The sequence below is a fragment of the Bos mutus genome, chromosome 18 (genome assembly GCF_027580195.1).
Source record: "Bos mutus isolate GX-2022 chromosome 18, NWIPB_WYAK_1.1, whole genome shotgun sequence".
NCBI lineage: Eukaryota > Metazoa > Chordata > Mammalia > Artiodactyla > Bovidae > Bos > Bos mutus.
In genome coordinates this window covers 10,823,907-10,850,538 of record NC_091634.1, presented here as the reverse complement: position 1 = coordinate 10,850,538, position 26,632 = coordinate 10,823,907, and the positions used below count along the sequence as shown (strand labels likewise).

Here is a 26,632-nt window from a genome sequence, read left to right as displayed (position 1 = left end):
TGGGTATGCCCATGTTCAGCTTTAATAAGTTTAGTTCTACATATTAATAGATTTCCAAACAAATATACCAGCTGACACTCCCAACAGCAGTGTGTGTTCGTATCCTTGACAATATGTAGCATCATCAGTTTAAAAATATATGTACATATTTTGCTACTGTGGTAGGTATACAGTGCTACCTGATTGTAATGATTATGGTTCACATTTCCAGTTTTCTGATTGTCTGTTGGCTATTTGAATTTTTCAGTATCTCTTCGCTCCTTGCTCATACATCATTGGATGCATTAAGTGTGTACAGTTTCACAAAGTATCTGCACAATTTCTAGGACAGGATTTAACACCTAGGCCATCATCTGTGCATTTATCCTCCACTAGACAGGGAGCTGGTTGATGGCTATGATGGAATCAACTTTGTCTTTGCATCTCCAGCTCACAGTGTGATCCATGAGTTTTAGTTGTTTAACACAGTTAGGATACACTCATCAGAAATTAAAAGAACCAAAATGACTGAAGCAATGAGGAAGTATACTGAGTCATATAATATGATCCATTCTGGGCTGGTTGCCCTTTGTGCCTGACATGAGAGATACTGTGATCTCCACCACCATCACATCACTTCTCTCCTATATTGAGTTTCTAGTTCTCTGCTCGCTCCCCAGGTGGAAAACCTCCAGTTGCTTTCTTAGAAGGGGGTGACTTTAAAATCACTCACATGGTTAAAAAGATTATTCTCCCCTTCTGTTTCTGATGTCTCATTTTGGCCAGCAGATTCTTGAGCACGTTCTTTTCACGGTCCATGGCAGAAGCACAAAATGCTGAGCCAAAGCATCTTTAAGGTCTATACACCCATCCTGATCAGCTCACATTCTGTTGATTAGACAAGTCAAGTGGACAAGCCCAACATTAACAGAGGCAGGGGTGAGCCATGCCAAGGGCAGATGGTAAAGGAAGAATTGTGGGAAAACAGTACAAGCTACCAGGCTCATAACAACATAGGTCAGTCGGTTCAGTCACTCAGTCGTGTCCGACTCTGCGACCCCATGAATCACAGCACGCCAGGCCTCCCTGTCCATCACCAACTCCCAGAGTTCACTCAGACTCATGTGCATCGAGTCGGTGATGCCATCCAGCCATCTCATCCTCTATCGTCCCCTTCTCCTCCTGCCCCCAATCCTTCCCAGCATCAGGGTCTTTTCCAGGTGACCAAAGTATTGGAGTTTCAGCCTCAGCATCAGTCCTTCCAGTGAACACCCAGGACTGATCTCCTTTAGGATGGACTGATTGGATCTCCTTGCAGTCCCAGGGACTCTGAAGAGTCTTCTCCAACACCATAGTTCAAAAGCATCAATTCTTGAGCGCTCAGCTTTCTTCACAGTCCAACTCTCACATCCATACAGGACCACAGGAAAAACCATAGCCTTGACTAGACAGACCTTTGTTGGCAAAGTAATATCTCTGCTTCTTAATATGCTATCTAGGTTGGTCATAACTTTCCTTCTAAGGAGTAAGCGTCTTTTAATTTCATGACTGCAGTCACCATCTGCAGTGATTTTGGAGCCCAAAAAATAAAGTCTGACACTGTTTCCACTGTTTGCCCATCTATTTCCCATGAAGTGATGGGACCAAATGCCATGATCTTAGTTTTCTGAATGTGGAACTTTAAGCCAACTTTTTCACTCTCCTCTTTCACTTTCATCAAGAGGCTTTTTAGTTCCTCTTCACTTTCTACCATAAGGGTGGTGTCATCTGCATATCTAAGGTTACTGATATTTCTCCCAGCAGTCTTGATTCCAGCTTGTGCTTCTTCCAGCCAGCGTTTCTCATGATGTACTCTGCATAGAAGTTAAATAAGCAACAACATAGGTGGCTTCCCTATATTGCCTTATGGGGGTAGCTGAGCAATAGTTAATCATTTCAAAGATAATATATCTCCATGATGTCAGCCAATAGAAAAATATAAACGTTTCCTATAACCATGCTAATAGTTGCCATATGAATTCATAAATTTACATCTATTTATTTCAAAAATAGTAAATTATCATGTATTACTAAGGTTTAAATTGAGTCTTCCTTGGCTCAGTGGTAAAGAATCTGCCTGCCAATGCAAGAGATGTGGTTTCAGTCCCTGGGTTGGGAAGGCCCCCTGGAGAAGGGAATGGCTACCCACTCTAGTATTCTTGCCTGGGAAATCCCATGGACAGAGGAGCATGGCAGGCTACAGCCCATGGGGTTGCAAAAGAGTTAGACACAACTTAGTGACTAAACAACAAATTGAGTCTTATGATGACTTGTGGCAGAACCATTGTCACTAATAAGTCTGCTTATGAATCAGTTCAGTTCAGTCATTCAGTCATGTCCAACTCTTTGTGACCCCATGGGCTGCAACACACAGTCCATGAATAGTTATGAATAGTTGTGGAGAAAATTACAAGAAAAAGGGAGAAAATCTGTCAGAATTCTGTACGTTAAGATGCTTTGTAATACCCAAAGTTAAAGAAATTTCTCCTTCATACAGACTTCCTGAAAATGTGACCCCCACCATGTGAGCACAATTTGACAAAGAAATAAAAGGTATGGGCAGATAAACAGGTGTTCTTACTTTGTGGGGTTGTCTCACAACATGGAACTCCTCCAAATGAGTATTATTTGGACCTTAGTGCTGGACTGGGAGGTGCTCTAACAAAAGGCTGTGCAGGGTCCCACTGACAGCCTTTTATAAGATGGAGGCTATTGGAAGAGGTCATCAAAAGGAGGTGACAACTGGTTGACCTTAAAGCTGGACCCTGGCAATTGGAGACTCCTCCCAACTCCCTTCCTTGGAAAGTGCAGAATTCCCAATGTTCTCACACTAGGAGCCATTTCAAGGATGCAGCCTTGAGATGCTACTGTGTTGTGGAGACCATCTGGACAGTGTGACTGAACTCAGTTAAGGCTTCTCTGTAGACAGCTTACAGCTGCCCAAGATAAGCCTCCTACATAAGTTCCCTTGCTTATTTACACTGCCACCTACCAAGATGGAGCTGTCTGCCTATTCTGTTGCCCTCCATATACATGGGTCAGTTTTGAATTTCACCTGGAAACTCCTGTTGCAAACCAACACCAAGAAGGGAAAGTGCTTGGAGATTTTGAAAGGAACTGGAAGATCAGAGGTGCGGAGCATCACTCCTGGATGTGCACTTCATTTCCCTTTCCCTGAAAGCTTAGTTGTGATTTAAGTATCGTTTGGCTGGATCCCCTCCCCTAAGAGTTCCTTCAAACAACTTCCATAGGTTACATTCAGTGGATGGCATAATTGCTGAGCCCCATCATAGCTGAGATTTTTTATTTGTGTGCGTTAGTCTGGGTTCTCCAGAGAAAGAGATGATACATATACACTTTGCCAACAAAGGTCTGTATAGTCAAAGCTGTGGTTTTTCCAGTAGTCACTTATGGATGTGAAAGTTAGACCATAAGGAAGACTAAGCGCCAAAGAATTGATGCCTTTGAACTTTGGTACTGGAGAAGACTCTTGAGAGTCTCTTGGACAACAAGGAGATTAAGCCACTCAATCTTAAAGGAAATCAACCCTGTTAATCCAAAAACGGTTAACACAAAGAAAACCATACTGAGGCACATCATATTTAAACAACTGAAAACTGAAGGTAATGAGAAAATCTTGGCAGCATGAAGACAAAAATGACTTGTCTTCAGAAATGAAGCAGAAAAATATAAAAAACAAGACCCAGAATTCAGTAGCAAAGAAAAGAATCCATAAAGAACAAAGGCATTTCAGTAAAAGACACAATGAAAATTTGTCATTAGCAGACATGTACTCCAAGAAATTAAGTTCTTCAAGCTGAAAGGAATTGATAATGGAATTTAGATCATTGGGAAAGAATGAAAATCATGTGAAAAGGTAAATATATGAGTAAATAAAAAAGTTTTTTGGTCTTAATTTCTTTAAAATACAAAAGACTTTAAATTTCCAAGTGGAGTGCTGATGTGACTTTATGGATTACTACTTCTTGACTGCAAAAAAAGAAAAAAAAGTACTGATGCAAAGAAGAGAGCTGGTGGTCAATACATGCATCAGGAGATTAAACATAGCTTCACTTATGTGCCCCCTGTTATTTGACAAAATATTGAGCACACAATATTGTCTATGAAGTTATCTTGTCAAAAATGTTTAATCTGATACCTAATCAAGCCTCTAGACATAATGTTCACAGTAAATGTGAAGGTTAGAGAAACAAGTTAAGCCTATCTGAAGAAAAATTAACACAAATCTAGAATGGGCAACATTATATGGGTTACTTCTCTTGAGTCTTCAAAGAGTTTGACTCACAAAATAGGTGGACGATAAGTTCTTGACCAAAACAGACTCAATTGCCATAATCATAAAATATACGACCTTAGTTTGTTTTGAGCTTTTAGAAAAAGCAAACACTTTTGAAAGACATTTCTTAAATAATTGGAGAAATCTGTAAATGGACTGATTATAGAACATTATAGGTCTAGTATTAATGTCTTTTAGGTGACAATGGCCTAATAGTCATGTAGAAGATAATCTTTAAATCTAGGAGTTGTATTTTTGAGATGTTGATTTTTTTTTAGAGGTGAGGTGATACCTGAAACATTTACTCAAAAAGCACAGCACTATGATATACTATAGTATATAACATATATATATATATGTTCAATATGTTATAAATATGATAGCTGTGAATATATATACATTCTTAGATGGAGAGAGAGTGGCAATACACTGAATCTAGGTGGAAGGCAAAAAGACCTTCATTATACCATTGTACCATTCATGTAAATGTGAACTTTTTCAAATACTTGAGGAAAACTTTGCCAGGTCAACACCTCTCTTTTGGCTACCCAACTGAAATCTCTAATTTCCATGAATTGTAGAGAATGTGAATTGTCTGTCACCTGTATCCCAGAAATTACTGTAAGAAAATTTCTTCAAGCCATTTTGTAATTTCCCAACAGCTATATACTCAACATTCAGCAAAGGCATAGGGTTTCTTCCCATTATTCATCTTCAGGGGGATGAGCTCTGAATAAAAAAATTTCCTGTTTAATACATTCTATGGGATTTTGTGCAAAATTAATGCTCTGACGTGAAATATGGATGAGTGATGATAGAAAGATTTTTAAAATGCTCATAGGGTCTTCCTTCCATGTGAATTTATAACAATACTAGTAATTATCATTAAAGAATAATTATTAATAGTAAGCAAATACTCTGAGCCAGACACCCTTCCAAGCATTTATATTTATGTTTAATAATCTTTAGCATGACATAGTTAGGTGGTAGAAAAGTGATAATATTAAACGATGTGCCAAGGCTAAAGGCTGACTTTCATTACATTAAGAGTTTCTCGCCAATGTGAAATCTTTGATGTTGAGTAAGTTGAGAGCAATGAGTAAAGGCTTTCCCGCATTCCATACATTTATGTGGCTTCATGCCAGTATGAATTCTCTGATGCTGAATAAGTCGCTCGCTACGATTAAAGGCCTTACCACATTCCTTACATTCATAAGGTTTTTTCACCAGTATGAATTCTCTTATGTTGAGAAAGACCTGATATAGAACGGAAGGCCTTTTTACATTCTTTACATATATATGGTTTCAAGCCAGTATGGACTGCCTGATGATAATTTAGTTTAGAATTAAGTCTAAAGGTTTTTCCACATTCCTTACATTCATAAGGTTTCTCCCCAGTATGAATTGACTCATGCATTTTAAGGTTCCCGACACGATTGAAGGCTTTCCCACAGTGTTTACATTCATATGGTTTCAAGTCACTGTGAATGATCTGATGTTTAATAAGGTAAGAATGGAGCTTAAAAGTCTTCCCACATTCTTTACATTCATGGGGCTTCTCACCAGTATGAATTCTCTGATGTTGTGTAAATTGATAAACTCTACAGAAGGCCTTCCCACATTCCTTACAATCATAGTGTTTCTCACCACTACGAATCCTTTTATGTCTAAGAAGGCTTGAGGCCCTACTAAAGGCCTTTCCACATTCCTTACATTCATGAGGCTTTTCACCAGTATGACTTCTCTGATGTTCAGTAAGTAGATAGCTGTAAACAAAGGCCTTTCCACACTGTTTACATTTATATGGTTTCTCACCAGAATGAATTTTCTTGTGTTGATAGAGACTTGAATGATGACCAAAGGCCTTTCCACATTCCTTACAGATATAAGGTTTCACACCATGATGAGTTTTCTGATGGAGACACATGTGTCGGTAGAACCTAAAAGTTTCCCCACATTCCTTACATTTGTAGGGTTTCAAACCAACATGAATGTTCTGATGTTTAGTAAGGTGAGAATGACGTCTAAAGGCCTTTCCACATTGTTTACATTTGTAGGGTTTCACACCAGTATGAATTATCTGATGTTGAATAAGCTGTGAATACAATCTAAAGGCTTTCTCACATCCATTACATTCATAGGACTTCAAATCAGTGTGACTTTTTTTATGTCTAATAAAATGCTGGAGAACTGGGAAGGCCTTTCCACATTCTCTACATTCATAGGGTCTCACACCACTATGGTCTCTCAGATTTTCAGTAAGATGTGAATATTTCCTAAAGCCCTTCCTACATTCCTTACATTCACATGACTTCTCTTTAGTGTGAATTCTCTGATGCAGAGGAAGAGATATATGTTTTTGGAATATCATTTGACTAAAATGTCCCACTTGAGATGCCTGTTGTCCTTCAAATTGATTTCTGCTCTGTGAGTCATTTCTGAAAATAAACCCCATGAGGTTGAAGGTTTTACTTTTCATTATCTCCCAATGGTATGAATTTACTTCAAAACTGCTTTTTTCTGAAGATAATTTGTTGTTCTCAGTTGTGAAATCAAAGTCTGAAAGAAAACAAGAAAATGAACAAATGCTATTTTTCCAGTACAGGGGGAAATATAGTAAGAATAATGATAAAATTGACAAGTAAATCCATTAGAAGTAAAAGGCCATAAAATTCTAAATTACTGTGATAAAGTTTTTTAAAGGTGCAATGGACTCTGAAAGTTCATATGAGAATGTAACATTTGTGAGTAGACAAAGAGAAAAATCAGTAGTTCTCAATTAGTTGTGGATCAGAATTATCATAGGAATTTCTTACATATACTACCCTCCCCCCTTTTTATTTTATTCTTTATTTATTATAAAGAATAGCTTTATTGCTTTGCCAGGCAAAAGGAGCTACAGTGGGCTAAAACCCTCAAGACTACCAACCTGGAGGAGGCAGTGAGAAGTTTTATAGAAGGCATGATCAGCTTGTGGATATACTGCTGCTGAGTCACTTCAGTCGTATCCGATTCTGTGCGATCCCATAGACGGCAGCCCATCAGGCCCCCCCGTCCCTGGGATTCTCCAGGCAAGAACATTGGAGTGGGTTGCCATTTCCTTCTCCAATGCATGAAAGTGAAAATTGAAAGTGAAGTCGCTCAGTCGTGTCCGACCCTCAGCGACCCCATGGACTGCAGCCTTCCAGGCTGCTCCATCCATGGGATTTTCCAGGCAAGAGTACTGGAGTGGGGTGCCATTGCCTTCTCCATGTGGATATACTACCCTTTAGATATCCACTGAGACTGAGTGAATCAAAATCTATGAGTAGGTCTTGATCAACTACATTTTAATGTTTTCTGTCAGATGGTTTTTCCAGTAGTCATGTATGGGTATGAATTAGACTTTAAAGAAGGTAGAACTCCAAATAATTGATGCTTTCAAATTGTGATGCTGGAGAAGACTCTTTTGAGAGTCCCTTGGACTGCAAGGAGATCAAACCAGTCAATCCTAAAGGAAATTAACCCTGACTATTGATTGGAAGGACTGATTCTGAAGCTGAAGCTCCAATACTTGGGCCACCTGATGTGAAGAGCTGACTCATTTGAAAAGACCCTGATGCTGGGAAAGGTTGAGGGCAGGGGAAGAGGGCAGCAGAGGATGAGATGGTTAGATAGCATCATTGACTCAATGGACATGAGCAAACTCCAGGAGATAGTGGAGGACAGAGGAGCCTGCTGTGCTGCAGTCCATGGGGTCACAAAGAGTCAGACATGACTTAGTGACTAAACAACAACACAACCAGATGGATCTCTATGTAATTTTTCCAAAGGTCTGTCTTTATCTTAGGATGAAACCCAAATATATAACCACGAATGGAGGTCTGTCTTTATCTTAGGATGAAACCCAAGCATATAACCACGAATAAGAAGACTCTGTCTTATTTCTACAAATTAATTTCAAGCCCTTGACATCTTTGTTCCCCTATATCTGACCACATTGCTTCTTTTCAGCTACAAGAACATATTGTGATGTTTCCCATTGCCTGTGGCTTCACATGAATGCTCTACCTTTCAGGAATCCTCTTAGGTAGCTTCTATAAATGACTACCTCCAGGTGTGGCAGGTTAGAAATCACTTCCTCAGAAAGGTTGGCCCTGCTAAATGTAAGTATATTCATATCCCTTATTCTATATCCCAACACCTAATTCTGTCTTCATGATGCTTTTCTCTAGTACATATTGCCTCGTTTATTTTACTTCTTATTTTCATACTCTAAAACTCACATATGCATTCAAAATTTTTTCTAACTACTACTGAAAAACAAGTTGTATCATAAGGTATTACATAATTAACTGTAGAATAAAATACTGAATTAAAAAAAGGTAACGGATGAAAATCACAGTAAGTAAGGATTAAAGTCAAGGTCACTGGAGAAGGCAGCTGAGTAAAATAATGATCTAGTTTATGAAAATTATGTGGCAATCACCAACTATCTCTCTCTGACTCTTAATCTCTCACATCTTATTGCTTCAGTGGGTGCGTGCATGCTAAGTTGCTTCATTCGTGTCTGATTCTTTGTGACTCTATGGACTGTAGCCTGCCAGACTCCTCTGTCCATGGTATTTTCCAGACAAGAATACTAGAGTGGGTTGCCATGCCTTGCTCCAGGGGCTCTTCCTGATCTAGGGATCGAACCCATGTGTCTTATGTCTCCTGCATTTGCAAGCAAGTTCTTTGCCACTAGTGCCACCTGGGAAGCCCTTTATTGACTCAGAACTGTGAGAAAAGTTCTCAAAAGATCTAACTTAAGTATAATTAGAATCCCAGAAGAGAGGAGAGAATGATCTATTTTTTCTAAAAACTGAACAAAGACACTTCTGACTGCTGCTGCTGCTAAGTCACTTCAGTCGTGTCCAACTCTGTGTGACCCCATAGACGGCAGCCCACCAGGCTCCGCCGTCCCTGGGATTCTCCAGGCAAGAACACTGGAGTGGGTTGCCATTTCCTTCTCCAATGCATGAAAGTGAAAAGTGAAAGTGAAGTCGCTCAGCCGTGTCCGACCCTCAGCGACCCCATGGACTGCAGCCAACCAGGCTCTTCCGTCCATGGGATTTTCCAGGCAAGAGTACTGGAGTGGGGTGCCACTGCCTTCTCCAACACTTCTGACTAAAACCTATCAAATCACTGAAAGCCAACATTTCCACTGCTATAAAATTTTAAATAATACTCAAAAAGTTAATGAGCTTGATTCACCCTACCAATGTAAAAAATTACAAAGGCTCATTTGTAGTAAAGAGAAAACCAGACTCTTTGCTACCTGTTCTCCATACAGGTGAATTAGCAACTAAAATAGAATATTTATAGATATTCTGAACATATACATAATATGAAATTTGCCTTCTTTGCCAGCAGTTATGCAGAAAAATCCCAGGATTCAATCCTTTGGTCATTTAGAAAAGGAAGCAACTACAGGATGGATCAGAAGGAGGTAGGATGGTAAATGAAGGAAAGGGGAGATGTAGGTGCTGAATGGAGGAGCCCATTTCCATCTAACAACGCCCAAAATAGTCCTTTGAGAATATGGAGCAGAAATTTTGTGAGTGTATTGACACAGAGCATAAAATATACAGTAAAGAAAGTGGATATTCCAGACAGCAGATTCTACATTATTCCAGGCAGATGTCCTTACCCAGTGATACCAAGTTAGTATAAGTCTCCAACATCACATCTCTGTACAAATTCTTCTGATCTGAATTTAGGCATTCCCACTCCTCCTGAGAGAAGTCTATGGAGACATCACTGAATGTAAGAGGCATCTGAAATGACAGATCCATGTATTATCTGTAAAAGTGGAAAAAAAATTCAAGATGAAATATTGAGTTGCAGCAGGGGGTGATATATCATAAAAACAAGTAAGCTGAAGTTAAAGATCATGACATAGTTAGATGAAAAGAAATAAATTAGTGTATCTAAAGTACAGTGCCTCAGTTCAGTTGCTCAGTCATGTCTGACTCTTTGTGACCCCATGGACTGCAGCACACCAGACTTCTCTGTCCATCACCAACTCCCAGAGCTTGCTCAAACTCATGTCAATCGAGTCGGTGATGCCATCCAACCATCTCATCCTCTGTTGTCCCCTTCTCCTCCTGCCTTCCATCTTTCCCAGCATCAGGTCTTTTCCATTGAGTCAGTTCTTTGCATCAGATGGCCAAAGTATTGGAGCTTCAGCTTCAGCATCAATCCTCCCAATATTCAGGAGTGATTTCCTTTGGGATTGACTGGTTGGATGTCCTTGCAGTCCAAGGGACTCTCAAGAGTCTTCTCCAACACCATAGTTCAAAAGTGTTCAGCTTTCTTTATGGTCCAACTCTCACATCCATACATGACTACTGGAAAAACCATAGCCTTGACTAGACGGACCTTTGTCGACAAAGTAATGTCTCTGCTTTTTAATATGCTATCTAGGTTGGTCATAACTTTCCTTCCAAGGAGTAAGTGTCTTTTATTTTATGGCTGCAGTCACCATATGCAATGATTTTGGAGCCCAAGAAAATAAAGTCTCTCACTATTTCCATTGTTTCCCCATCTATTTGCCATGAAGTGATGAAACTGAATGCCATGGTCTTAGTTTTTTCTTTTTTAATTAATTAATTTATTTTAATTTGAGGCTAATTACTTTACAATATTGTGGTGGTTTTCGCCATACATTGCAGCCATGGGTGTACATGTGCCCCCCATCCTGAACCACCCTCCCACCTCCCTCCCCACCCCATCCCTCAGGGTTGTCCCAGTGCACTGGCTTTGAGTGCCCTGTTTCATGCATCGAACTTGGACTGGTGATGATCTTAGTTTTTGAATGTTGAGTTTTAAGCCAGCTTTTTCACTCTCCTCTTTCACTTTCATCAAGAGGCTCTTCAGTTCTTCTTTGTTTTCTGCCATAAGGGTGGTGTCATCTGCATATCTGAGGTTATTGATATTTCTCCCAGCAGTCTTGATTCTAGCTTGTGCTTCATCCAGCCTGGCATTTTGCGTGATGTACTCTGCATAGAAGTTAAATAAGCAGGGTAAAAATATACAGCCTTGACTCACTCCTTCCCCAATTTGGAACCAGTCTGTTGTTCCATGTCTGGTACTACCTGTTGCTTCTTGACCTGCATACAGATTTCTCAAGAGGCAGGTCAAGTGGTCTGGTATTCCCATCTCTTTAAGAATTTTCCACAGTTTGTTGTGACCCACACAGTCAAAGGCTTTGGTATAGTCAATAAAGCAGAAATCGATGTTTTTCCGGAACTCTCTTGCTTTTTCGATGATGCAACAGATGTTTGCAACTTGATTTCATGTTCCTCTGCCTTTTCTAAAACCAGCTTGAACATCTGGAAGTTCACGGTTCACGTATTGCTGAAGCCTGGGTTGGAGAATTTTGAGCATTACTTTGCTAGCATGTGAGATGAGTGCAATTATGCGGTAGTTTGAGCATTCTTCGGCATTGCCTTTCTTTGGGATTGGAATGAAAACTGACATTTTCCAGTTCTGTAGCCACTGCTGAATTTTCCAAAACCATCAATCTCTATTTCACTTTTAAATAGAGATCAATAACTAAATTTAAACAACTTTCCAGATATACCAATGTTTATAGCTAGTAAGATAACATATAATTTATACTATAGCCCAAATTATTATGCTGAAACTTGGGGATTCTTTCTTTTAATGTTTTATTTTTTATTTTTTGGCTGTGCCGTCCAGCATATGGGATCTTAGTTCCCCGACCAGGGATGGAAGCCCTGCCCCCTGCAGTGAAGCATGGAGTCTTAACCACTGGATCAGCAGGGAAGAATCAACGTGGGGATTCTTGACTAAAAAAGAATCCAAACAATTTTATCTAATTGGAGAAGGGCATCCATTATTGTCAAGACACAAGCATATTATATGTCAGATTATATCATAAGTATTTCCCTTATTCTGACAAATTTACACTTTCATAAACATCAGGTTTTTCATAGACATCAGGTTTAATCTTTCTTAAAGTGTTAGGTTATTAATAATAACATATATACTATTATAGTATTTCGGCTGGACAAAAATCCTGACCTCTTCCTCAAAGTTTAGTATTATCCAGCGGATGTGGTTCCCAGTGATCTTCCTTTTTACAATCTCTTATTGAACTTCTGGTTCTTGAGTTAGAACACACTAATATAGAATGATCCAGAATAATACTGAATCACTCAAGACCAGCAATTTCTCTTCCACCACATAATGGACCTCAGAACCCTATTCATTTCTCAGTGATTCCTTAGCCAGAACCCCACCTCTCTCTCTTTCTAGGAAGGGACCAACTCCATTTCAACCCAAACCTAAAAGCTTTTCAAAGCTGAAGTCTCATCCCACACTGAGACTGAGACCATTCATAACCAAATTCACCCTTTGTTGTTGTTCAGTCCCAAAGTTTTGTCTGACTCTGTGACCCCCATGTACTACAGCATGTCAGGCTTCCCTGTCCTTCACTATCTCCTGGAGTTTTGTTCAAATTCATGTCTATTGAATCAGTGATGCCATCCAACCATCTCATCCTCTGTTGGCCCGTTCTCCTACTGCCCTCAACCTCTCTCCCTTATCTACCTGGGAAACAGTGGAGAAAGTTCTCCCTCTTCTGGTCAAAGAGGACCACCATTTTTATATAATTAAACTACAAGCCCAATAAGGGAAGCTCCAATATTTCCTTCAAGGTACTCTACCCCTTCACTGCTCCAACACTGCCCCTAAGAGAAGACTGAACATATAAGATACATAAATTATTTGATGAAAAACTGAAAAACCAGTTCAAAAAAAGGGAGCAAACAGAGAGGACACAATCATTCTCTGTAAAGGGAAAAAGTGAAAATTGGCTTAGAGATACAGCTTCCCTAAGAAGAAGATTTGGGGCTAAAGAATGAAAATATTACCTGAATTAAAAACTATATTTCAGGAAGGAAATAGAGACATCCACTTACTAGGGCCATGATTTTAGAATTGCCAATCATTCTCAGAAGCTGAGTCCAGAGAAGCCAGAGCTGAGGGAGGAAAAAGAAGCTTCGAGACCCAGCGTAGCTCAGAACTCCAAAAATTAAGGTATGAGAGCCTTTCTTTTTTCTTCTTTATTCCTGCTTCCCATTGTCCTTGCCACTCTTCCCCTTCCCAAACACATAAACACATGTCAGGGAATATGAGTAGGAGTCCAGACAATTCCGGCTTCCCTGATAGCTCAGGTGGTAGAGAATTGGCCTGCAATGCAGGAGATGGGTTCAATCCTGGGTTGGGAAGATCTCCTGGGGAAGGAAATGGCAACCCACTCAGTAGTCTTGCTTGGGAAACCCCAGGGACAGAGGAGCCTGGCAGTCTACAGTCCATGGGATCACAAAGAGTTGAACACAACTGAGTGACTAACTCACACACACACACACACCCCCCCCCCAGACAAATCCAACCACCCTTTCTTATGCCTAGGAAACAAGCCACACAAGCGTGGATACACAGCAGGGGCTCTCTGAGGCAAAGCCAGTTCCAGACACACCTCTCTGGCCTATTTCTAATTCTGATCACACCACATGTACCCAGCCTGGGTTGTCCAGTCACAATGAGTGGATCCTCCCCAATCCAGCCCTACCTGCCAGGGTTGAGACCAGGCCATACAACAAAAACTTCAATAAGCTCATGGCCTCCCAGTGGATCTGGACTCTGCTACACAAAAGGCAGAAAACAGTAGAGACCAATCTGAAAAACGTAACTACTCTAAAACTGCCTGCCCATATGAAGCCTGAACTTGACTCTCAAGGTCCCCTGGGGTGACCAACCTGGGTTTTTCCCATCAGGATCCACTTTGCTTTCTGACATGAATTATTTCCTGTGCTCCCCCACATCCCCTGCTCCCAACCCACCCAGTACCCACAAGAGAGATGTGAATTTATGCTCACTATAGCTGTATAGCAACACATAGATTTTTGCAACCTTCTATGTGATAGCTGCTCTATACACATTAACTTTTAATCCTAAAATGTAATTATTAACTCAGTTCAACAGATGGGGAAATAGAAGCTCAAAGAAGTGAAGATATTTCCCCATATAATAAGCAGTAAGTAGAAGTGATGTGTTTTGAAGCACATTTCTATAATTTGTGTGTGTGTGTAATAAAGTTTTATTAAAGTATAAAGGAGACAGAGAAAGCTTCTGACATAGGCATCAGAAGGGGGCAGAAAGAGTACCCCCCTGGCTAGTCTTCAGCTGGATGTTATATAGTCACTGCTGCTGCTAAGTCGCTTCAGTCGTGTCTGACTCTGTGCGACCCCATAGACTGCAGCCCACCAGGCTCCCCCATCCCTGGGATTCTCCTAGCAAGAACACTGGAGTGGGTTGCCATTTCCTTCTCCAACATTTCTATAATTATAAACTCAACTTTAACTGTTGTCTCTGACACCCAGTTTTTTTTTGTTGTTGTTGTTCCATTGTATGAAATCTGAGCACAGGTAATTAAGATATCACCTGCCAAAAGACCTATTAAAGATGTTTTAAATAAAGAGTACCATTTCGCAGGTATTCTACTGTCAGATTTTAAAAATTAATGATGCACCATGTATTAATAAGGCTGTAGGAAAACAAGAACCTTATGCTCATGCTGTCCTTTAGACCTATGAAAACCTACTGAAGTTGAGACTTGTACAAAAAAATATGCATAAGAATAATTTAATGATAGAAAGCCATTTCAGAGTCTTCATCAAAAAAATAACAGTAAAACGTGCCTAGAAATGTATAAAGGAATATGATGACAGACACTAGTTAAAATGAAAAAAAAAAAAAAAGCTGGAGAAAAGTCTAAAGGTACTTAGATGGGTAATTAATTAAATAAAATGTATTCATTTATATAATGGAAATGAAGTAAGGGAATTCCCTGGTGGTCCAGCAGTTAAAAATCCACCTTCCAATGCAGGGAACACAGGTTCAATCCCTGGTAAGGAAACTACGACCCCACATGCTGCAGGGCAACTAACCCCTTGCACCACAACTAGAGAGACTTGTGCCACTCTGAAGATCCAGCATAGCCAAAATTAAAAAAAGAAAATGAAGTAGATATTTAAAATGGGCAGATCACTGGTTCTCAATTGGGGGTGATCCTGCTCCTCAGGGCACACGTGGCAATGTCTGGAGACATACTAGGTTGTCAAAACGTGTGGAGGGAGGCTACTATCTAGTGGGTAGAGACTAGGGATGCTACTAAACACCCTACAACACACAGGAAAGCCCCCCACAGTAAAGAATTTTCTAGTCAAAAATATCAACAGTGCTAAGGCTGAGAAACCCTGACTGTAGGCTTATTAAAGGAAGATAACATAATTCAGAGTGTCAATAATATGTTATTCACAATGCCAGTCTATGATAAAACTTAATGAAAATGCAAAGAAACAGGAAAATGTTACTGATAATCAAGAAAGAAAAGTCTCAATAGAAATAAACCCAAAGATAATCCAGTCAGTGGAGCTAACAGACAGGATTTGAAGATATTATGATTAACATGCTAAAGAAAAGAGAGGAAAAGATGAAAAATATGGAATGCAAAATGGAGCATATCAATAGAGGTTAAGACTCTTAAAACAAGAATCACATGGATATTTTATACTTATAAAAATATATTCAGTTCAGTTCAGTTGCTCAGTCGTGTCCGACTCTTTGCGACCCCATGAAATCACAGCACGCCAGGCCTCCCTGTCCATCACCAACTCCCGGAATTCACTCAAACTCATGTCCATCGAGTCGGTGATGCCATCCAGCCATCTCATCCTTTGTTGTCCCCTTCTCCTTCTGCCCCCAATTCCTCCCAGAATCAGGGTCTTTTCCAGTGAGTCAACTCTTCGCATGAGGTGGCCAAAATATTGGAGTTTCAGCTTCAGCATCAGTCCTTCCAATGAACACCCAGGACTGATCTTCTTTAGGATGGACTGATTGGACCGCCTTGCAGTCCAAGGGACTCTCAAGTCTTCTCCAACACCATAGTTCAAAAGCATCAATTCCTCGGCACTCAGCTTTCTTCACAGTCCAACTTTCACATCCATACGTGACCACTGGAAAAACTATAGCCTTGACTAGACAGACCTTTGTTGGCAAAGTAATGTCTCTGCTTTTCAATATGCTGTCTAGGTTGGTCATAACTTTCCTTCCAAGGAGTAAGCGTCTTTTAATTTCATGGCTGCAATCACCATCTGCAGTGATTTGGAGCCCCCAAAAATAAAGTCTGACACTGTTTCCACTGTTTCCCCATCTATTTCCCATGAAGTGATGGGACCAGATGCCATGATCTTCGTTTTCTGAATGTGGAGCTTTAAGCCAACTTTTTCACTCTCCTCTTTCACCTTCGTCAAGAGGCTTTTTAGTTCCTCTTCACTTTCTGCCATAAGGGTGGTGTCATCTGCACATCTGAGGTTATTGATATTTCTCCGGGCAATCTTGATTCCAGCTTGTGTTTCTTCCAGCCCAGCGTTTCTCATGATGTACTCTGTATATAAGTTAAATAAGCAGGGTGAATATACAGCCTTGACGTACTCCTTTTCCTATTTGGAACCAGTCTGTTGGTCCATGTCCAGTTCTAACTGTTGCTTCCTGACCTGCATACAAATTTCTCAAGAGGCAGGTCAGATGGTCTGGTATTCCCATCTCTTTCAGAATTTCCCACAGTTTATTGTGATCCACACAGTCAAAGGCTTTGGCATAGTCAATAAAGCAGAAATAGATGTTTTTCTGGAACTCTCTTGCTTTTTCGATGATCCAGCGGATGTTGACAATTTGATCTCTGGTTCCTCTGCCTTTTCTAAAACCAGCTTAAACACCTGGAAGTTCACGATTCACGTATTGCTGAAGCCTGGCTTGGAGAATTTTGAGTATTACTTTACTAGGGTGTGAGATGGGTGCAATTGTGCAGTAGTTTGAGCATTCTTTGGTATTGCCTTTCTTTGGGATTGGAATGAAAACTGACCTTTTCCAGTCCTGTGGCCACTGCTAAGTTTTCCAAATTTGCTGGCATATTGAGTGCAGCACTTTCACAGCATCACCTTTCAGGATTTGAAATAGCTCCACTGGAATTCCATTACCTCCACTAACTTTGTTGGTTGTGATGCTTTCTAAGGCCCACTTGACTTCATTCCAGGATGAATGGCTCTAGATGAGTGATCACACCATCGTGATTATCTGGGTTATGAAGCTCTTTTTTTGTATAGTTCTTCTGTGTATTCTTGCCAGCTCTTCTTAATATCTTCTGCTTCTGTTAGGTCCATACCATTTCTGTCCTTAATTGAGCCCATCTCTGCATGAAATGTTCCCTTGGTATCTCTAATTTTCTTGAAGAGATCTCTAGTTTTTCCCATTCTGTTATTTTCCTCTATTTCTTTGCATTGATCACTGAGGAAGGCTTTCTTATCTCTCCTTGCTATTCTTTGGAACTCTCCATTCAGATGCTTATATCTGTCATTTTCTCCTTTGCTTTTCGCTTCTCTTCCTTTCACAGCTATTTGTAAGGCCTCCTCAGACAGCCATTTTGCTTTTTTGCATTTCTTTTGCATGGGGATGGTCTTGATCCCTGTCTCCTGTACAATGTCACGAACCTCATTCCATAGTTCATCAGGCACTCTGTCTATTAGATCTAGTCCCTTAAATCTATTTCTCACTTCCACTGTATATAAGGGATTTGATTTAGGTCATACCTGAATGGTCTAGTGGTTTTCCCCACTTTCTTCAATTTAAGTCTGAATTTGGCAATAAGGAGTTCATGATCTGAGCCACAGTCAGCTCCCGGTCTTGTTTTTGCTGACTGTATAGAGCTTCTCCATCTTTGGCTGCAAATAATATAATCAATCTGATTTCAGTGTTGACAATCTGGTGATGTCCATGTGTAGAGTCTTCTCTTGTGTTGTTGGAAGAAGGTGTTTGCTATGACCAGTGGGTTCTCTTGGCAAAACTCTATTAGCCTTTGCCCTGCTTCATTCCGTATTCCAAGGCCAAATTTGCCTGTTACTCCAGGTGTTTCTTGACCTCCTACTTTTGCATTCCAGTCCCCTATAATGAAAAGGACTTGTAGGTCTTCATGGAACTGTTCAACTTCAGCTTCTTCAGCGTTACTGGTTGGGGCATAGGCTTGGATTACCGTGATATTGAATGGTTTGCCCTGGAAATGAACAGAGATCATTCTGTCGTTTTTGAGATTGCATCCAAGTACTGCATTTTGGACTCTTTTGTTGACCATGATGGCTACTCCATTTCTTCCAAAATATATTACTGAAAATTAAAACTGTACAGGATGATTTAACAGCAGAAAACTGTTTTAATTAACATAAAGTTAAATTAACAATAATCTTATACTGAGAGAAAAAAGAACAGAGCTGAACGTAAGAGAAATACAAGAAACTGCCAAAATGTAGAAATGAACATCTAAAACAAAATAGAACAGAAAATTTATTTGAAGAAATAATGGACAAAATGTGCAACTGTCATGAAATATCTTGATATATAAATGAAAAAGCTCAGCAAACCTAACCAGTTGAAATAATGGAATCCATACCTAGGCACATCTTGGCCAAATTGTTAAGAAACAAAGCTGAAAAACATATATTAAAAGTATGTAGTTTAAAAAAAAAAGACATCTGTTATAAATAAACAAGAAAAACAGTCCATATCTCAAGAGAATCTTTAGCAGCCTGAAAAATGGAACCATGTGTTTAAAAAGTGCTAAAAGGAAAAACCCTGAGAACTCTGACTCTTATACCCAGAGAAGATATCTTTCAGAAAGAAAGGTGAAATAATGATTTTTTTTTTTTTTTTTAAAAAGTGAAGTCGCTCAGTCGTGTCCGACTCTTTGTGACCCCATGGACTGTAGCCTACCAGGTTCCTCCATCCAAGGGATTTTCCAAGCAAAAATACTGGAGTGGGTTGCCCTTTCCTTCTCCAGGAGATCTTCCTGACCCAGGGATTGAACCCAGGTCTCCTGCATTGTAGGCAGATGCTTTACCATCTGAGCCACCAGCGAAGTCAGCTGAGAGAATTTCGTATCAACAGACCCATAATACAAGAAATACTAAAGAACAGAAGTCAGGCAAAAGGAAAATAATCCTAGATGGAAGCATGAATGTGCAAAAAACCTAGGAAATATTTCAAGCTAAATGATAATGAAAGTATGGCATAACAAAGCTTGTGAGACACAATCACACCAATGCTTACAAAGACATTAGGACTTCCCTGGTGGCCCACTGGATGGGAATCTGCTTACCAAAGCAGAGGACACGGTTTTGATCCCTGGTCTGGGAAGGCTCCACATGCCACCGGGCAACTGAGCCCGTGCACCACAACTACTGAACCTGTGCTCTAGACCCACAAGCTGCAACCACTGAGCCCATGTGTCTAGATCCTGTGCTCTGCAACAAGGGAAGCCACTGCAATGAGAAGCCCTGACTTGTTGTAACTAGAGAAAGCCCACTCAAAACAATGAAGACCCAGGGCAACCAAAAGAATAAGTAAGTAAATTATAAAAAACAAAACAATAAAAAACCGAAAGATATTTTTAGCTTTAAATGTGTATTTTTGTTTTTGTTTTGTATTCACAAATGCTGCAGATAAATAGCATTCATTATCTCATCACCATTGATAATTGCTAGGTGTACTGAAGTCATAGCAAATCAATTGGTAGTGAAATTATTATGAAAATACTTTGTCAAATTACTGCAATGCCAAGTAAATCCATAATTTATTTTCTCCCATAGATATCATGAGCATTTATAATGACTGCCCACTTATGTTTTCCCTTTCTTTTTACCCTTCTTTGATCCCCTTCACCTAAACATAAACATATGTTTTATAAAGTAGAATGGTTAAAAAACAATGATCTATCTCTGGAAGCTAGAAAAGGAAAAACAAATTAAGTCTACAGAAAGTAAAACATACTAAAAGAAACAAATGGCATAAAAAAAACCCAGACATATAACAGAGAAAAATCAATAAAGCCAAAAGCTATTTCATTGAAAAGATAAGATTAATAAACCTCTTGGTATACTGTCAAGAAAAACATTGCCCATATCAGGAATATAAAAGGAGATATCACTACATATATTATAGACATTATTTTGATAAGAGATACATTGATAACATAACTTTATGAACTCTATGACAATAAACTTGAAAATGTAGATGCAATTTAAAAATTTCTTGAAAACACAATTTATTAAAACTGATATAAAAAAACTGATATAAAAAATGGAAAATCTGAATATAGATTTATTAAAGAAATTAAATCTGTATTAAGGACCTTCCCATAAAATATCAGGCCCAGAGGCTTCAGTGGCAAATTCTCCAAACACTTAAGGAATTAAAAATGCCAACCAAACTATCTTTTCTAGAAAACAAACCCCCAAAATGGACCACATCATGAGGTCCATAATTATGACATCAAAACCTGACAAGGACATTATAGGAAAGGAAAACTACAGTATATCTCTCTCATGAATGTAGATGCAAGACTATTAAATAAAGTATTAGCAAGAGGCCACTGATATGTATGAGCAAGAGATTTATTCTAGAAATGCAAAGTCACTTAATTTTCAAAAAGCAATCAATGTAATCTTCCAACTTTAAATAAGACAGTTACCCTGGTGGATCAGTGGTAAAGAATCCATCCACCTGCCAATACAGAAGGCACAGGTTCCATCCCTGATACAGGAAGATCCCACATGTTGTGAAGCAGGTAAGCCAGTGTGCCACAACTATTGAGCTTGAGCTCTAGAGCCTGGAAGCCAAAACTACTAAGCCCCAGTGCCCTAGAGCCCTGTGAAAGTGAAAGTCACTCAGTCAAGTCCGACTCTTTATGACCCCATGAACTTCTCCAGGCCAGAATACTGAAGTGGGTAGCCTTTCTCTTCTCCAGGGGATTGTCCCAACCCAGGGATTGAACCCAGGTCTCCTGCATTGTGGGCAGATTCTTTATCAGCCGAGCCACAAGGGAAGCCCAAGAACACTGAAGTGGATAGCCTATCCCTTCTCCAGGGAATCTCCTGACCCAGGAATCTCCCGACCCAGGAATTGAAATGACCCAGGAATCGAACCAGGGACTCCTGCATTGCAGGCAGATTCTTACCAACTGAGTTATCAGGGAACTCCGTGCTCCATGACAAGAGAAGCCACTACAATGAAAAGCCCGTGCACCACAACAAAGAGTAGCCCCCACTTGCAGCAACTAGAGAAAAGCCCATGCAGCCCGTGAAGACCTAGCATAGCCCAAAATAAAAATACATAAAATTATTTTAAAAAATAATAAAGGAGAAAAACTATTCAATGATTTCATTAAATGCAGAAAAACCATTTATAATATTCAACATCAGTTCATGATAAAAATCCTTCAAACTAGGAATGGAAGTGAACTTCTTTAATTTGATAAAAGGGATCTGGCAGAATAAAACTGGGAGGTGAAATATGGACCACTGCCCTGAGCTCAGGAACAAGGCAGGGTGTCCACTTTTACCACTTCCATTTAACTTTCTACTAGAAGACCTCTCTAATACCATACAAGAAAAAGTGAGATGAAAGGTATGAAGATTGGAAGGAAAGAGGTACAGCCAGTTTTATTTGCAGATAACATCATTTTGTACATAGAAAAAATTTTTTTCAATTCTATAAACTATTAATACATGAATTTATTAGGAAGTTTGTTGAATAAAAGGTCACAGTATAAAACAATTATATTAAAACAAAGTTATTGAAAATGAAATTTTAAAAATCTGAACAGTATAAAAAATAAGAAAAATATGAAACACTTTGAAATGAACCTAACAAAAGAAGTGTTTTCAACTTATAGACCAAAAGCAAAACATTAAGAAAAGAAAGAAGAATTAAATAAATGGAAACTTATTTCATGTTTATGAACTGGAAGAATCAATTTTAAGATGACCAATTTTCTCTAAATTGATCTATTGATTCAATGTATTCCTAAACAATATTAGGAGCTTTTTTGTAGAACATTAATAAAACTCATTCTAAATTTATATGGAAATGGCTCTGATGGTAAAGAATCCACCTACAATGCGGGAAACCTGGTTTGATCACTAGGTTGGAAAGATCCCCTGGAGGAGAACATGGCAACCCACTCCAGTATTCTTGCCTGGAGAATCCCCATGGACAGAGGAGCCTGGTGGGCTGCAGTCCATGGGGTGGCAAAGAGGTGGACATGACTGAGCGACTAAGCACAGCACACAGCTAAGAATCCAGAACAGTCAGGGCAAGTTTGAAGAACAAAGTTGTTGAATGTATATTACCAGTCATCAAGACATATGTATTATGTAATTACTGTAATTAAAACAGTGGGACTGACACAGGATTTACAAAAAGACCAACAGAACAGAGTCCAGAAAGAGACTTGCACATATATAGCCACTTTTTTTTTTTTAACAATAAAAGTCTAACTGCAAATTAGAACAGAAAGGAAAGTCTTTTCAACAAATGGTACCAAAGCAATTGGCTAGCTGTATGGAAAAAATGGTTTTAACCCTGATCCTACCACACACACATATAAATTCAAGATGGATCATATGCCTAAATGTGAAAACTAAAGCTATAAAGTTTCTGGAAGAAGAAACAGGAAAATATCTCCATGATCTTGGGATAGCCAAAATTTTCCTCTTTTTTTTCTGGTTTAATTTTTATTTCTACTTATTGTAGACTTAGAGAAAATTTGCAAGAGTAGTACAGAGGGTTTCCTGTATATCCCTCAACTTACTGTTGACATCTTAGGATTATCAAAACCATGAAATTAACACTGGTATAGTAGATACTATCAATGGCATATCTTATTCAAATATCACCAGTTTCCCTCCATTAATGTCCTTTTTCTTTTCCAGGATCCTATACATGATCCCACATTGCATTTGGCTATTATTTCTTCCCACCCCACAATATTTATTTATTTGGCTGCAATGGGTCTTAGTTGCGGCATGTGGGATCTTTAGTTGTGGTATGCTAACACTTAGTTGTGGCATGTGGGATCTAGTTCCCTAACTCGGAATCGAACCTGGGCCTCCTGTATTGGGAACACAGTCTTAGCAACTGGACCATCAAGGAAGTTCCAGACTGTTTGTTATTTCTCCTCAGTCTCTTCCAGTCTACCCAGTCTTTCCTGTGGTAGTGGTTTTCAATTGCTGCCATAACAAATTAACCATAAATATATCTTAACACAACACACATTTATTATCTCATGGTGTTTTGTGGACTTGGAGTCTGGACACAGTTTCACTGGGTGCTCTCCTCAGGCTGGTCTTGAGGTTACAAACAGATGTCAGCTGGGCTGTGTTCTCATTCAGAGGCTCAACTGGGGAAGAATTCAATTCCAAGTTTATTCAGATTGTTGGCAGAATTCATATCCTTGTGGCTAGATGAATGATGGCCTCAATTTTTTTATGGCTGTCAGCTGGAGGACACCCTCAGGTCCTAGAAGCTGCCTGCCGTTTCTTGCAACAGGAAATTCTTCAACATTGCCACTTACTTCATCAAGTCCACAAGGCAAGTCTCTAGCTCCAGTCTGCTACAATGGAGTCTTAAATGATAAAATGGAACCATAGTAGTGACATCCCATCACTTTTTCCACAAAAACTAACATGATCACAGGACTGATGTTAGGCACAGGTTAAATAATTTAGAGACAGAAGGGCCTGGGGACCCTGACAAGGGTGATTAATCTGCATGGCCCTATGACTTACAGATATGTTACTATCAGACAGTATATTTCATCCCCAGGGAAAGAAGGATCATATGCCTTTAAAATTAAAGTGTATTTTACCAATGAGAAAACACAAATTCACTTTAACTTAAACTTTTAGTTTAACAAAAATTCTTTCCTCTCTCAGGATCCTATTTTTTAGAGACATGCAAGCACTAAGAAAAGAGAAAATGAACATGAGACATCAGCATTTTCTTGGAGAGCACATTCATTTACAAAACTCGACCCCCCCACCCCTCCTCATCCAGTTCACCATAAACAACCAGATGGGAATAGGAAGGAGGCTAGAACAGCGTTGACCTTTCCCAGTGTGTGAGAGGCTGGGGTAACTGATGTCTAGGGTGGAATCTGTGGAATTGACAGCAGGCTTCTGGGGCCAGAGTTTTGGAAATGCTGTGGCAGTGAAACATAGCTGGCCCCTCGAAACTTTCAAAGGAGACCCTCCCAGGAGGAAACCCACTCCTAGACGTCATTGTTGCCGTTGCTGTTAAGTCGCTTCAGTCGTGTCCGACTCTGTGCGACCCCATAGACGGCAGCCCACCAGGCTCCGCCGTCCCTGGGATTCTCCAGCGAAGAACACTGGAGTGGGTTGCCATTTCCTTCTCCAATACATGAAAGTGAAAAGTGAAAGTGAAGTCGCTCAGCCGTGTCCGACCCTCAGCGATCCCATGGACTGCAGCCTACCAGGCTCCTCCGTCCATGGGATTTTCCAGGCAAGAGTACTGGAGTGGGCTGCCATTACCTTCTACAGGACGTCATTGCTGCTGCTGCTAAGTCGCTTCAGTCGTATACGACTCTGTGCGGCCCCATAGACAGCAGCCCACCGGGCTCCCCCATCCCTGGGATTCTCCAGGCAAGAACACTGGAGTGGGTTGCCATTTCCTTCTCCAGTGCAGGAAAGTGAAAAGTGAAAGTGAAGTCGCTCAGTCGTGTCCGACTCTTAGCGGCCTCATGGACTGCAGCCTACCAGGCTCCTCCGTCCATGGGACTTTCCAGGCAATAGTACTGGAGTGGGTTGCCATTAGGTCTTCCCAAAAGCCTGTTTGGGGCCGTATTCAGCTTCAGAAAATCTCATCTCCTGATCCAATCTGTGTCTTCTTGCTGGGATCCTCCATTCTTCCATTCTAACGCTAAGATTCTGGCTTCCCTCCTTTATCTGCCACAGACCCCAAGCGGCTGTGAGGGGAGAGAGACGAGGAATCGGCAGAGACAAAAGCCAAAAGTTCCAGTGACAATCCACACAGCCACACAACTGCTGCTCATCCAAAAGCCACGCATCATTGAAATAAGCACCATCACCCAATTAAATAATGACACACAAACATACACTTCATGGAGACACGTCTACACATACGAGTTTCTCAATAGGTACATAAATCTCTGCTGCTGTCGCAGACACGAGCCTTACATTCGAGGACCGACACGTCTTATCCGCGCCCGGAGCGTCCCAGCCTTGAGCGCCCGTCACCAGACGGCTACCGAAATAGACTATGGAAGCGTGTTCCGTTTTGGGGATCTGCTTAACACGTAGGGACTCCGCCACCGGAAGAGCACCCAGGGCTCGAGGCTGATGCGTGCCCGGTGGCTTCTGGGAAATGCAGTCCATCCGGAACATTTCTGGCTCTGAGAGAGCTCGGCGATCCGAATTCGCAGATGCCAGGACTGTGTCAGCGCGCGGTGGAGAACGGCTAGACCCCTCTGAAGGAAGATGGTAGCTGGTGAGGTTAGCATACATGGAAAAAGCGAGTGGAATCTCTGTCTAGTCTGTAGAAGGCGGGTGGGATCCTGGGAACTTCAGAGCCCCAAACCTGCAGCAGGAGACGGCGGGCTCTTGTGTACGGTGGTTTCTTGGGTGTGAGCTCTGAGGATTGGGACTTCAGTCTTTTGACCCCCATCCCTACCCCCATTCCCGCTCAGGTAGCATCAGCATCCCGAGTAGCGCCAGAAGCACACCTGACATTAAGTGTGCATTTGTTTTTAAAGAAAGAACCCCTGGGGTTGTGTGTTTGCATTTTCATTCTCTGTGTTTCTGTGGGACCTCATTGTGTGTCTGTAACCATGTATGGCGGCTTCCCTTGTGGCTCAGCAGTAAAGAATCCGCCAGTCAATGCAGAAGATGGGGGTTCTATCCCTGGGTAGGAAAGATCCCCTGAAGAAGGAAATGGCAACCTGCTTCAGTTTTCTTGCCAGGGACATCCCATGGACAGAGAATCCTGGCGGGCTACAGTCCTTGAGGACAAAGAGTCAGACACGACTTAGCGACTAAACAACCACTATGTATGGGATTGTTTTTCTGTTTGGTTTGTTTCCTAGAGTGTAAATATGAAGATGGTTTGTTTCAGATTTTGAGATATTATAAAACTTGTTAAGCACACTTCCTTCCCACTCCTCCATCCCCACCCTGAAATTCCTCCTGCCCAGTATCTTGCGTTTCTTTCCGTTAAGGGCTACTTCTGGCTGACTTTTGCCAGAGACATATGCTAGCAGGGCCAACTCATCCATTAGACATAGTATGCAAAACGTCTAGAGCCCACAATACTCTTTGTTGTTAGGGTTTAGTTGCTTTTTCC

The 26,632-nt window shown here is 40.5% G+C and overlaps 1 protein-coding gene across 1 annotated transcript; it reads right to left on the bottom strand.

Moving 5' to 3' along the window:
* Positions 1-5,248: 5,248 nt before the first annotated feature.
* Positions 5,249-25,601, bottom strand: ZNF404 (zinc finger protein 404). The gene is given in 4 exon segments (XM_005897295.3): positions 5,249-5,536; positions 5,538-6,874; positions 9,987-10,138; positions 25,471-25,601. Coding segments are annotated over 3 exon segments (1,665 nt in total). The 5' UTR covers positions 10,132-10,138; positions 25,471-25,601; the 3' UTR covers positions 5,249-5,353.
* Between the last annotated feature and the right edge of the window lie 1,031 nt (positions 25,602-26,632).